The sequence below is a fragment of the Equus caballus genome, chromosome 22, assembly GCF_041296265.1.
Source record: "Equus caballus isolate H_3958 breed thoroughbred chromosome 22, TB-T2T, whole genome shotgun sequence".
Classification (NCBI taxonomy): Eukaryota; Metazoa; Chordata; class Mammalia; order Perissodactyla; family Equidae; genus Equus; species Equus caballus.
Genome location: NC_091705.1, coordinates 36417065 through 36430996, shown reverse-complemented (window position 1 = coordinate 36430996; position 13932 = coordinate 36417065). Strand labels below are relative to the sequence as shown.

The 13932-nt window shown below is 45.1% G+C and overlaps 1 protein-coding gene across 1 annotated transcript; it reads left to right on the top strand.

Annotated features, from left to right (window-relative positions):
* Positions 1–7090: 7090 nt before the first annotated feature.
* Positions 7091–11669, top strand: ZNF334 (zinc finger protein 334; the record flags this gene model as incomplete). The annotated part of the gene is given in 4 exon segments (XM_023627015.2): positions 7091–7223; positions 8493–8629; positions 8632–9221; positions 9223–11669. Coding segments are annotated over 4 exon segments (1692 nt in total), but the record flags the coding sequence as incomplete, so codon positions are not given.
* Between the last annotated feature and the right edge of the window lie 2263 nt (positions 11670–13932).

Below are 13932 nucleotides of genomic sequence, written 5' to 3'. Positions count from 1 at the left end.
GATAAGCCGGGCAAGACACACAAAGTCCCCCACTGACATATTTCCTTTCAGCAGGAACATTTGGATAAATTTTGAATTCTACTGCCAAATGGGTTCAGGGGTGGGTTTATGATGAGGATTATTTTAGGCTGGTTACTGTTAAAAACTGCAGATGAGAAGGAGGCTCTGAGGAGTGGAATTTGCTTGCCCTTTGATGAGAGACATTTGCATTTGTGAAGGAAGTCTCCATCTGTGGGGGGTGTCTCCCTCTCTGCACTAGGAGGAAGCGGGGATGACCTTATCTCGAGAAACTCTTAACAGGGACAGCAAGGACTTAAGTCTTGTTTATTGTGTTTGTCTGGTAACCTCATGTAGCTGACTCCCACCACCACCAACATCCTCCTCTGTCTTTAGCTGAGGATAATATTTAAGGTGGTGGCTTCTGCCATTTACTTAAGGCAGTTTGATTCTTATCTAAAAGGTATAGGACCACCCAATAACCAGACCCCACCGGCACTGATACCATTTTAACAACTCTTTTTACATATTCTTTCCCTTGTCTTGTAAAGAGATAACTCACATACCTATGCCTTAAATTTAGCCCTACCCTCAACCCGTGTTTGCAGCAGCAACAGCATCTCCTCCTGCCTGTGGGTCCTGTCCCCACACTGCAGCTCTTTACTGCCCATGGGTCCTGTCCCCGTGCTATTCCACACTATTCTCTAAATAAAAGAGCACTGCTGCCAGACCTTGAGAGTCCAAGAAATCTTTCTTTCAACTCTTCAGCTCGCCGACCCTGCATCACTTTCATACATTCAAAATATTTATATGGATTCACCAAAACAGGTGAAGGCTTTACTGTATTGATGACGTTCTTCAGCTTTACTGTATTGATTATGTTCTTCGGATTGCTCCTTTATGAGATCTCAGATACACAGAAAGCTGTCTCACATTTAAAACGTTCCTAGGGATTGTTCTGCGCTGTTTTTTCTGACACCGAGTGGGAAAATCAGCAGAAAGAGTAACATATACGGCTGTGGTGTTCATAAGACAAGTCTAGGAGAAAATCAGGATTTGGGGATCATTAGCATTTTGGTGGACATTTCATGGCCTGTAACCTAGCCTTCGGTGAAATTCATATGCAACTTTTCTTTTTGTATTCATGGTTGAAAGCAATGAACCAAGCTCGCTGATCAAAGCAGAAGCTCTTGGAAGGAGCCCGCCGCTCACGGCGCGGCCGCGGTGCCTCATGGGGAATGTAGTCCGGAAAGGCATCCGCCGACCCTCGGGGAATACTGGGAAGGGCGACTCCGCGGCTCCTTCTGCGCATGTGCCATCCCTACTTTTCTATCTGTGCGCGGTTTCCGGTTCTCCAGGCCCTTCCGGGGGAGGGTCCTGCAGCCTGTGCGTCGTCTGGCGTCGGCGTCCTTTGCCCATGGTGTGACCTGAAAGCGACGCGGGTGCATCCACAAGATGGAGGAACCGCGGGCAGGGAGCTCCTAGCCCTCGGGGGCCGGAGGGAGGGATGGGGCTGGGCGGAGCTGACCTCGGCCCGCGGAGGGTGGACACGGGCTCTCCCCGCATCCCGCAGGAGGGAAGCCCCGAAGTGGGTTGGCGATGGTCCCGAGGGCAAGGCTGGGCTCCTGACCTGCAGGTCTCAGGGCGGGCTCTCTGCGTGGCCCTTTTTGCCCCAAGAAGGTGCTCTGTGAGGTTGAAAGGTTTGTGCATCCTAGTGGATCTGATTCCAGAAGCTTCGCCGATGCGCTCGGATCTGCAACCTGCCGGGCTGGACTGAAAAGTACTAGGGGGCAGCAGGGAAGGGAACAAATATTTATTATGAGAATTAAATATTATTAGCATCTGTTTATTTTATGCAAAGTACTTAGAAGAATGATGTGAACTGCAGTTGAAGGGAATGGCCAGGGTGCAGATTTGACTGGAAAAGATTTTAGTGAAGGATTTGGTGGGCGCGGTGCTGAGATGTTTGCAGCGTTGCATGAAGCTTTAAGAGCTTGATGTTTGGATTCAGCTCAGGTCCTGCCATGAAACAGCACTGCGTCCCTGGCCATGTTACTTAGACTCATCTCTTTCCTCATCTATAAAATGAGCATAGGAATAATATTTACCTCATCAGGTTGTTCCGAGGTGAAACGAAATAGCTCTGAAGATCAAGCCCAGAATATAATACGCCCTCGTTAAGTACTCCCTGCTCTCAATGTTACAACGATTTCTAGATCTCTTGCTCAGTTCTCCCACCCAGGCTGTGAGGTTGGCATTACCACCCTTGTTGGAGCACAATTTAAAAACCTCATTTGCAGAGAACTAAAGTGATTTACTCACTGGTGAATGAGTTGAGTTTTAAAACGAGGTGTATTTTACTCCTAGTCTCATGATCTTTGTAATATACGTCCCCTTTACCCACACCCCTTGGATTTTCTCTGGCACAATGACTTGCCTTATGTGTGCCCTATAGCATATATAATATGCTATATATTTTGGCATTCAGACCATTTGACCTATTTTTCCTTAGATCACAAGGCATAATGGAAGCTTGTAGGCTCTTCCTGCATCCTGCACTGTTGGCTCACTCCTCAGCAACCCTGAGCCGATTTTAGAAGAGGTCCAGCTTGGCGGGCACTTGAACCTGGGCTCCAAGTGCAGGTTCTGCTAATGGAAGTGTGGCTCCTGGCCCGGGTGGAAACAGAGACTTCGCAGTGGAGTAAAAAGCCCCAGGATCACAATCACACGTGGAAGAGCACGTTCCTGAACTGAACCCTCTCCCTAGAATTCAGCATGGAAGCAGCAAAATCCCTGAAAGGAACATGTCCAAGAGTTCCTGGGCCAGAATGTTCCTCTCCAGCTCCTCTCCAGCGTGAGCAAAGTCTGCGCGATAACACCGTCTCCAGAGATCGGTGATTATTGTGTCTCAGCAAAGTTTCAGTTCAACCTCCAGATGGAAGATGTGAGCTGAAATTGAAGGGAATGGGCAGGGTGCCCATTTGACAGGAAAAGACACCGGGTTGGAGGATTCGTGAGGGTGTGGCTTGGAGGGAAGAGGTACCAGTCCATGCTTTCCTAACCTCTTTGTTGCATTTGACAGTATGACCACCTCCTTGAAATGCACCTCTGATAATTTCTGTTACCACTCACATGGTCTTCTTAGCTCTCTAATCATTTCTTCTTTATATCTTTTATGGAATCCTCTCACCTACATTGTTAGCCCATTATTCTGCCTGATTTTTTTTCATTCCCCTTGTGGTTTTAACTTGTAACTCTTTGTTTTACAAATTTTTACAAATTTGCTTTTACGAATTTACACCGATACAGGTGTGATGTTTCATGATTCAAATACCATGAGCAGCATTGCCATTAGTGATATTTTTCACAAAAGAGTGAAAATCCCTAAAGTTCCAATCCAAACCCAATACAGTGTTCCTTTGATGTCCCTGATATTGCATCCCAGGAGAACTTCGAGTACATAAGAACATGTCTAAAAATACTATGTGTTAAAATGCAAAATGGAATAAGGTAATAGGCTCAGATCATTGTAAACAGAATTTTTCATCTGTACGACTATTTAGGGTACTAGAAAGCTATCCAAGACTTGGGACATCTATTTCCCATATGGGCCTGTCCTGCATGTTGCGGGATGTCTTCCATCCCCTGTTACCTCTCCCTCCACCAAGTGCCAACAGCATCCATAGAACTTTGACAACCAAAAATGCCTCCACAGGTGTGCGAAATGCCCCTCGCAGAAGGTGTCACCCATGCCGAGATCCACCGCAGGGGGATGGTAATTTGCGTTTCGTTTCCTGAACATGCCCCACATTTTACACTCCTGTTTTCACTGATTGCCCCTTGACTCTACACCTTTCATCTTCACATTGATCTTCCTGCCCTTTTATCTTTGTTCGCTGGGCGGCATGCTCGCGTAGCGTTGCAGGCTGTCTCCATCTCTGCGTTCCATGAAGGGCCTGGGCGTCATCTGCGTGTCCACCTCACACGTAGCACCGTAAGCCTTCAAGGGCGGGGGCAGCTCCTGTGTTGAGCTGTGTGTTGCCCTGTGCTGCTCATGGTGCCCATCAGTCGTTTGTGGGTGGTCTTGTGCATGAATCTGGACACTATTCTCTGCTCTGAATGGATGACCGTCCCACTTACCAAGTTGCTTAGAGAGTCGCCCTGAGTGACCAGGTGAATTGGCTTTTTCTTTTGTTACAAACGCCATTCAGTCCCTCACAAAGTGAGCACATCCACTGCTCTCGCTTTGCACCTTCTGCCATTAAGTGCGGCTGCGTCTGCCTCAGTGCATAAAGGGCTCCACTTGTCTGGCTCTCTCTCTCACTGGCCCTTTCTCAGATTTTTGCCAGTCATTCTTTCTAGTCATTAAGACCTGATATGTCCAATGTTATGCCTATAATTATAAGATAACTGCTTATCATCAGAAAGCTCACAGCTTCTTAGGAGGAAGTAATTCATGGAGGAAATAATATGGATAATGTGACTACTTCTAGTTTATGTGTGGGAAACAGTTAAGCGATGATAGAAGGAAGAATGTGGTTAAATTATCTGATAACGTGTGTCAGTATAAAGATGTATAGGGGGTTGAAAGGAAAGACGAGCATCTGGGGTCCTGAGGCGTGTGTGGTACCCAAGTATCTGCAGAGGCGGGCAGGTCACTCCTTTTCTTGCTGCTTTAGGCTGAAATAGTTGTAGACTTACAAAAGAATTAGGAAAATCATACGCAAAGTATGCGTACCCTGGCCCTTGAAAACCATAGTACATTGATCAAAACCAGGGAACTATCATTAATACGATACTATTATCCATCTTACTCAGGAATATTTTGCCGATTGTCCCACTGATGTCTTTTCTGGTCCAGGGATCCCGCCCAGGGTGCCACATTGCATTGGTTGTCGTGTCTCCTTGGCTCCTGCGGTCTGGAACAGTCTGTCTTTGTCTCTTGTGACCTTGACACTTTACTGGCCAGTTGCTTTGTTGGGGTCCTTCTGGCCTTCCCTTTTCCTCCTTTGTCACTCCTTCGTCTGACAGGGAGAGACGAGGCTCTCGGGGTCTACATTGTGTTTACTTTGCTCATCTGGGCAGACACATGAGGTTGTTTAAGAATCGCTGGTCCACACGCCCCGTGAAGGAGGACTCTCCCGGCTCAAGTATCGAGCGCAGCTCTTCTTGTCGTTAGCCTTAGAATGTGGGCTGAAGCCTCTTCTCCACAGGCACTTGGGTCAGTGCTTTTCCTCCTCATCCCTTCACTGTAGTTATGTTGTTTAATTTAATGTCGTTAGGTTCGTTTGTTACTGTTTGTATTCTGTTTGGGGTTCCACTTCCACATCCTGGTTATTTTAAGTGTCTGTTTGGGGTTATGTGACACTACTGTAGTTATAAAAATCAGACCATGTAGAAAGATATACTTAGAGGAGTGTCACTTCCCCCCATCCCTTCTACTCGATTCCCATCCCCCACCCTTTCATCTGTTCCCGCTATCCCCTGAAAGTCACTGATTTCATTAGTTTCTGGTTTATCCTATGTGTATTTCTTTTTGTACACATGAACAGTTGCATGCATATTTTCTTATATCCCCTTCTTTCCTCCATAAAAGCTGGCATACTGTAGGTATTCTTCTGCACTTTGCTTTTTTTCACTTAAATATAGCCTGAAAATCACTCCATATTGGTTATTGGTTCATAGACATCTTCCTCATTATTTATGCCTTCAAATACTGCCTTTTTTTTTTTTTTTTTTTGGTGAGGAATATTTGCCCTGAGCTAACATCCATTGCCAAGCCTCTTCTTTTTTTTGCTTGAGGAAGATCGCCCTGAGCTGACATCCCTCCCAGTCTTCCTCCACTTTGTATGTAGGATGCCTCCACAGCATGGCTGATGAGCAGAGTAGGTCCACACCAGGATTCAAACCCGTGAACCCCAGGCCACCGAAGCGGACTGCGTGGAACCTTAACCACTCAGCCCCTTCAAATACTACTTTTGACCACCACTCTCTCTTCTCTGTCCTCTGAGCTTCAGAACCAAATATCCAGCTGCAAGCTCGACGTCTCTACTTGTACCTTCCACAGACTCAAGCACAGCATCATAAAGAGAAATGCGTTAGCTTCCTATGCTCAGTTCTTGTTTTGTTTTCCTAATCTCAGTATGGGATCCTACCAGCTGATCATGCAGAATAATCTGGACATGACACCTGCCGTGCACGACCAATCAGTGCCAACTCCTCTTGCTCCCCGTCATGTGGGATTGATTCCCTTCCTCCCACCTGCTCTGGAACCACCTGTGCTCATGTCTCACAGTGCTGTCCTAGTTTCCTTCCCCTCTAATTTGACCTTTAAACCATTTCCCATTTTCCTAGAGTTGGGGACAGAAAACGTTTTCTTTAAAGGACAAGATAATAACTACTTTTGGCTTTGCTGGCCATATGGTCTCTGTCAGATGTACTCAACACAGCTGCTATAGCGTGAAAGCAGTGTGGATAATATGTAAATGAATGGGCTGGCCAGCTTTGGCTCCCAGGGGGCTGGATGTGGCCCACGGGCTGTAGTTTGGTGACCCCTATACTCTAGAGCATTGCTTCTAAAATACACATTTGATTACAGAACTTCAGTCCTTGCTAACAAATATCTCTTCGTGGATTTCTGTTATTCACCAGAGTGGTCCCCAGAGTAGAGGAGAGGTGCCCCCCCAGGAATACACTGGGCTTCTGCTCACCTTGGATTAAACGTCTTCTTTCAGAGATCGCCTTCGTTCAAGGACCTGGCTGTGGACTTCACCCAGAACGAGTGGCAGCAGCTGGACCCGACTCAGAGGCTCCCGTACAGGGATGTGATGCTGGAGGACTACAGGCAGCTGCCAAGAGCGTGCGTCTGCTCTGTGTCTCAAACACATGTTGCATTTAATTATTTAACCTTGAGTGTCAGGGGAGGAAGATGATTTAGGCAGTGGATGTGTGTGTGTCTGTACACTCACTGCCCCCCCACCCCGACCCTGTAGTTCCTGTCACTGTTCTAGCTTTACTGACCTGTTGCTGGGCATCTTCATCACGCAGCTTCTAAAGCTGTACTTTCTTTGTGCTTCAGCGTCCCTGACATCCATATAGCTTGGTCCAAGTTCTGCATCACTTCCCATTAACAGGGCATCACATTAGCAAACCAGATGTGATCTTCAGATTGGAGCAAGGAGAAGAACCATGGATAGTGGAGGAGTTCTCAAGGCGGAACCACTCAGGTAAGTGATAACTGTCAGTGATCACTGAGCAGGTGGAAACCAGAGAAAATGGGTTCCAAGGTGGTTAATGATTGTGGCAGGCATCTGTGTAATGTTTCTCAGGAATCTCTTTTTTTATAGGCTCCAAACTTTCAGAAGTAATTGAGGACAATTAACTGTCATGCTAGAGATACTTAAAATATTGTTCCCAAATAAATGTACTCCTTCTTTGATTGAAATTTATAAAGATTTTTGCCCCTAAGTTATCTGTCCCCAGAATCCAGCCCCTCTTTCACACACCTTGGACTTTATTTCTGTGGCATACTCTGTTGCCTACCTGCCACCCACACTGTCATGATACACTTGTTGTATATTCAGACCTTTATAGATCTATCTTAAAAAAATAAATCTTGCTTGATTTGCGTGATCTGTCTGGTTACCTTCTGTTTTTCTCTCCCTCCTTTAACTGAGAAATCACTCAGTTTCACTTTCCATTCTCAGCCCCACTAGGGTGGGGACTAGGGTGACACAAACAAGGTGCCTCGGGCACAAAACTTAAGGAGACAGTCACTCTCAAGGTCATGCAGATGCCCTACAGGTCATGCTACCCTCACCGTAGTCCCTACCCTGCTCGGCCCACATTCTCCTTTTGATTTTTGCAAATTCCAGAGTTCCCATGACACTGCCAGAATTTCAGATTGACCCCTGTTCTTGTTTCTCTGTAGTAGTGGCCATCCGTCTGAAGTCTCCTTCTCCTCGTCTCACTGTCTCACTGTCGTCCTCTAAGGGCCTGCGTGACTCCTGTCCCCCTTATTCTCTACTGTCAGCCACACTTCAGGACACTTTGTGCTCACTCTTCCCTAGGACTGTTTTACTTTGTCTCTGTCAAAGGGACTTGTATTCTTTCTCGTTTCCTCTTCTTTTCACCCTGTCAAACAGGCTGGTGTGGGTGAGCTTGCTTTTTATTTTTTGGTTTTGGTTTTCCCCCAAATCAAGTAGGAGAGGTTTGCACTTGACATTTCCTTAATCCTGAGAGGCTGGACCTGACGTCCAGTCCCCACAACAAGGCATTTGTAAGGAATTCTCATTTCATAGCAAATGTGTAAAGACTCACAGGTTATTGTTAATTGTGCTTCTTCCTAGACATCAGTGGTGCCTCAAAGAAGGACAGGGAAATCCAAGGTAGCCATTTGAGGCACACTGTCTTCTCCAAAAGTAGAACAGTGATTACAGAGAGAGCTGTTGTATTTGGGGAAACATTTAATCAGGGCCTGAATATTGTTCCCTCAGGAAAAATATGCTACAAATATGATCGACCTGGAAACAATTTGAAAACTCATTCAGAAGTAAGTCTTGCAAAGGAAAGCTATTTTTAAAAGGTTCCTGATGAATACAGTGGAGGTGGGAAACACTGCTCTACTCTAAGGATGAGAAAAGTCATTCTGGAGTGAAAAAATACAAGTATAATCCAATGAGGAAAGCCAGAAGTCAAAATGAGGATCTTATGCTCTACCAGAACATTCAGACTTTGAAATAACCTCTTGACTATAGTAAATGTGGGAAAACCTTCTTCAAAGGGGTAGTCCTCATTACACAGAAGAGGAAGCCAAATGAATGTAATGAGTGTAGGAAAACCTTTTCTAAGAAGTCCACCCTCATTGTACATCAGAGAATTCATACAGGGGAGAAACCCTATGTATGTAATGATTGTAGGAAAACCTTCCATGTGAAGACAAACTTCACTCGACACCAAAGAATTCACACTGGAGAGAGACCCTATGAATGCAGTGAATGTGGGAAAACCTTCACTGACAGATCAGCCCTCATTGTACTTCAGAAAATTCACAGAGGGGAGAAATCCTGTGAGTGTAATGAACGTGGAAAGACCTTCTTTCGGAAGTCAGCCCTCACTGAAGATTTCAGGTCATGCACAGGGGAGAAACCTTAGGAATGCAAGGAATGTAGGAATGCCTCCAGCAAGAAATCTTACCTTGCTGTTCATCAGAGAACTCACAGAGGAGAAACCAAATGAATGTCAGGAATGTGGGAAAACCTTCTTCTGTCAGTCAGCCCTCAGTGTGCATTGGAGAACTCATACAGGAGAGAAACCCTATGAATGCAGTGAGTGTGGAAATTTTTTATGTACTAAACCAGCCCTCATTGCACATCAGATAACTCACAGAGGATAGAAATCTTATGTGTGTGGTGAATGTGGGAAATTTTTCTGCCATAAGTCAACACTCATTGTACATCAAAGAACTCACACAGGACCCAAACACCATGTGTTTAAGAAATGCAGTAGACCATTCTTTGTAAGGTCAAACCACAATGAATGTGAGAGAATGCACACAAAGAATCTTTATGTGTGTAGTGAATGTGGGCACGCCAACAGCAAAAACACACACCTTGTTGAACATCAGAGAACTATGTGGGAGAAACCATATGAATGTAACGAATGTGGGAGAACCTATTGCCGGAAGTCAGCCCTCACTCACCACCAGAGAATGCACACAGGAAAGAGACCCTATGAGTGCGGTGAATGTGGGAAAACCTTCTGCCAGAAGTTCTTCATCGAACATCAGTGAACTCACACTGGGGAGAAACTGTATGAATGTAATGAATGTGGGAAATCCTCCTGCCACAAGTCAGCCTTCCGAGTACACTGGAGAATTCACACAGGAGAGAAACCCTATGAAAGTAGAGAATGTGGGAAAACCTATCGTCAGCTGTGGACTCTCACTGAACATCAGAAAATACACACAGGGCAGAAACCCTATGAATGTAACAAATGCAAGAAAACATTTCACCACAAATCAAACTTCCTTTTACATCAGAAAACTCATAAGGAGTGACTTCCAAGAAAGCAGCAATTCAAATAATTTACACAATTACACAAGTAATTTACACAATAATTTCATAGGCTAAAATCCTATGAATATGCACAGAGGAGTGAAATCTTATAAATCTAATTAATGTGAGAAATATTCCTGCCATAAATTGACCTTCACCATAACATCAGAGAACTCACACAGGAGAGAAATATAGTGTGTTTAGTAAATGTGGTATAACATTCAGTGTGAGCTGTGAAAATATTCAACAATTCATTCATGTCAAGTGTGCCTCCCTTGTAAAATAATGGAACAAACATTATTTAAGTGAAATTGATTGATTCCTCTCCACGTTGTTACTTGACACTCTATGTTACCAGGTGTGAGGATCTAACCTTATTTCATTCCAAATCAACACCAGTTGTTCCTACAATAATTAGAAATTTACAATTTCCCAATTAATAGTGTTTGAAACTCTCAGGCTAGACAGGTTGGTTTTTTCTTTTAACTCTGTCTTCATAGTCTTCTAGTAACAGGCTCCAGTCCTTGTATCTGCGGAGGTGGCAGTTAAGAGGACCACCCATGGACTCCATCCTCCTGGTCCCACAGTGCTATTCCACAGATGAGCATTCGATAAAGTGAAGCTAGTGAAAGCCCTTCCTAAGACCTTTGTGTTGGGAGATGGACAGGATAGCTAACATGGGATGCTGAAGCTTCCAGCAGCCAGGTCAAGAAAACAGCAATTGCAATAGGAAAAAAAATGCAGAGAAGCAACGAGAATTCTGACGGTGTTTGAATCCAGGACCGTGTTTGTCTCCTTGGTATTCATCTTCCCTCACTTCCACTCACCCATGTACTACCGGTGGTTTGATTGTGTCAACTAATAAGTCTGCAAATTTTTTTGTATTTTCTAATAAACATGTTCATAGAAGTGTTCTTTAGAATTCACTTATCAAATTCTGAGGAAAAAAGCCTCTGTAATACAAATCAGAATTACATTATAGGTGTGTATGTGGTTAGGCAGGATTGCCTTCCAGATCCTGATTTCCATGACTGAGATTTTTTTCCCCTAAACTCATTCCCAGCCTCTCTGTCACATTAAGCATTCTGCCCCAGGAAGATGAGGTGGGTTTATGTAATTGGTAAAATTGGCATAGATATACATATGTATGTATGTGTGAGTGTGTATGTCTTATACATGTGAACATACACATGTGTATGAATGTATATGTGTATATATATGTGTGTGAGTATATACCAGTCTTGCTCTTTTTCCTGGGAAACTTGTTTATAGCCACTTCAAAGGTTTGGTTGCTATTGTGAATGATATTTTATCATCTTTCACTTTAAAATTGTACTCTTTATTGATGGAATTAAAAAAATAATTTTTGTATCAAATTTGTCTCCATTTATCCCTCAGCTTTAATACTTCTTTGCTTGTTCTTGTAAAATTCATCGTTTATTATCAGTGAAGCTGGTGGACTGCTTTTCCCCACTCCTTCTGCGTGCTAAAGGTCTGCCCAGCAGCTCTCTGCCCCCTGTGCCTTCTGCTTGCCTGCTTGCTTTGGATTATGCGGCAAAACAGGATTCTGCCTGTTACTGTGTTGTTTTTATTTATTGTTTTTGTGTAATATTATACAGATGGAAAAGCCATGTGTTGGGAAGAATTTTTTTCAAATCTGATGAAAAATGTAAATCCACAAATCCGGGAAATTCAGTGAACCCCAAGCAGGATAAAAACAAAACCACAAGGCACATCAACATAAAATTTCAAGACCCCTAAAAATGAAAACCAATTTAACCAAGAGAAAATCTTCAAAGTAGCCAAAGGGAAAAAAAAGATATTACATCAGGGTGAATTAGTTTTCTACGGCTGGCGTAAGAAAGTAGCACAAAGTGGGTAGTTTAGAACAACAGAAATCTCTTGTATCACAGTTCTGAAGGCTGGAAGTCAGGAAAAGGTGTGGCAGGACTGTGCTCCCTGTGAAGGCTCCGGGCAGGAATCTGCCCCCGGCCTCTCCTGCCGTCTGGGAGCTCCGGGCCTCGTGGCAGCGTAGCTCCAGTCTTCACATGGTGTTCTCATTGTGTGCGTGTCTGTGTCCAATTTCCCCCTTTTTATAAAGATCCTACTCATTGGATTAGGGGCTCACTCTACTCCAGCACGACCTCATCTCAACTAATTACACCTGCAACAATGTATTTCCAAATAGGGTCCCATCCTGAGGTGCTGGGGGTTAGGACCTCAACCTAAATTTCGGAGAGACGCAAGTTAACCTGTAACACAGGGTAATGTATTAGTTATTGCTGTGTGACAAATTACCCCCAAACTTAGCAACTTAAAGACATCAGTGAACATTTATTATCTCAGTTCCTCTGGTTTAGGAGTCTGGAAGTGACTTAGCTCGGTGGTTTTGGCTCCGAGTCTTTCTGAGTTTGCAGTCAGGATGTTGATCAAGGCCGCAGTCATTTAAAGCCTTGACGGGGGCTGAGGGATCCACTGGCACAGTGGCCCTCTCACGTGGCTGTTAGCGGGAGACCCCAGTTCCACATCATGGGGACGTCTCCACAGGGCTTCTTTAGTATCCTCAGTATAGCAGTGGCATCCGCCAGTGAGTGATCCGAGAGAGAGCAGAGCGGAAGCCCTCATACCCTGGCTTTGGAAGTCCTAACTATCACAGTCCCTGTATGCATTGGTCGCAGACCAACCTTGACACCGTGTGGGAGGGGACCACACAAGGGCACGAATACCAGCAGGTGGGGATTACTGGGGCCGTCTCAGGCCAGCTACCATAGTTAACCACAGTAAAAATGGAGTGGCTTCAAGAACTCTGGGAGGAGGCACGCTGGAAACAGCAAATAGGAAGAGTTCTTTGAAGCACTTGTGCTAAAGGTGAGAGACATGACAGAGTAGCTCTGTAGAGAAGTGTCCTGGGGAAGGTAGGGAGGCTGCAGCCTGTCTACTGACCGTGCCAGCCAGGAGAGCCGGCAGATCAGAAACAACGTGTGAGTTACAGCAGCCTTTCAGAGCGTTAAAACAGAAAGCTGCTGTGGTCTGAATGTGAGCCCCCAAATTCATATGTTGAATCCTACCCCCCCAGACGTGGTGGTATCAGGAGGTGGGGCCTTTGGGAGGTGGTTTGGAATTAGTGTTCTCATAAGAGACCCCACAGAGATCCCTCGCTCCTTCCTCTATGTGAGGACACAGTGGGAAGGTGCCAGCTCTGAACCAGGAAGCGAGGCTTCACCAGAATGTGACCATGCTCATGCAGTGATCTTGGACTTCCAGCCTCCAGAACTGTGAGACATAAGTTTCCTGCTTTGTAAGGTACCCAGTCTGTCATATTTTGTTATAGCAGCCCAAACGGACTGAGACAACTGCTTCTTCACCTCCACCCTCCAGGTTTCACACAAAAATGTCATTTGTGGCCCACCCTCACTAGAAACATACAGGGAAAGGAATTCTGGGGAACATGGCTCAGCCAAGCCAAGGTGACACATTATAAGGTCACCACACTCCCATTTCCCCTTCAGGCCTAGGGACGGTCAAGGCTTCCCCCATTGCTAGCCCTGAATGTTCCACCATCCCTTGTTGGTTTCCTCCAACCTACCCACACTTTTGTAAAGAATCTCTTCATTCAATTTCCTTTCTCTCCTCTTGAATGCACTGTTTCCTACTAGGACTGATTCTGTAATTGGTACTAGAAGTGGCCTCAGGAAATAAAATGGAACTAATAGGATCATGGCCTGGTGGAAGCCAGGTGTCAGCATTAAACTTTGGAGACAAAGTGGACACAATGACCATAACCCTCCTTAGGGCAGTGTGGTAATCAGAGGTATTTTGGCCTGCGGTGACGGCTAATTGATCACGGACACTCTAGCATGAAATTAGATGGGCCGCCTTC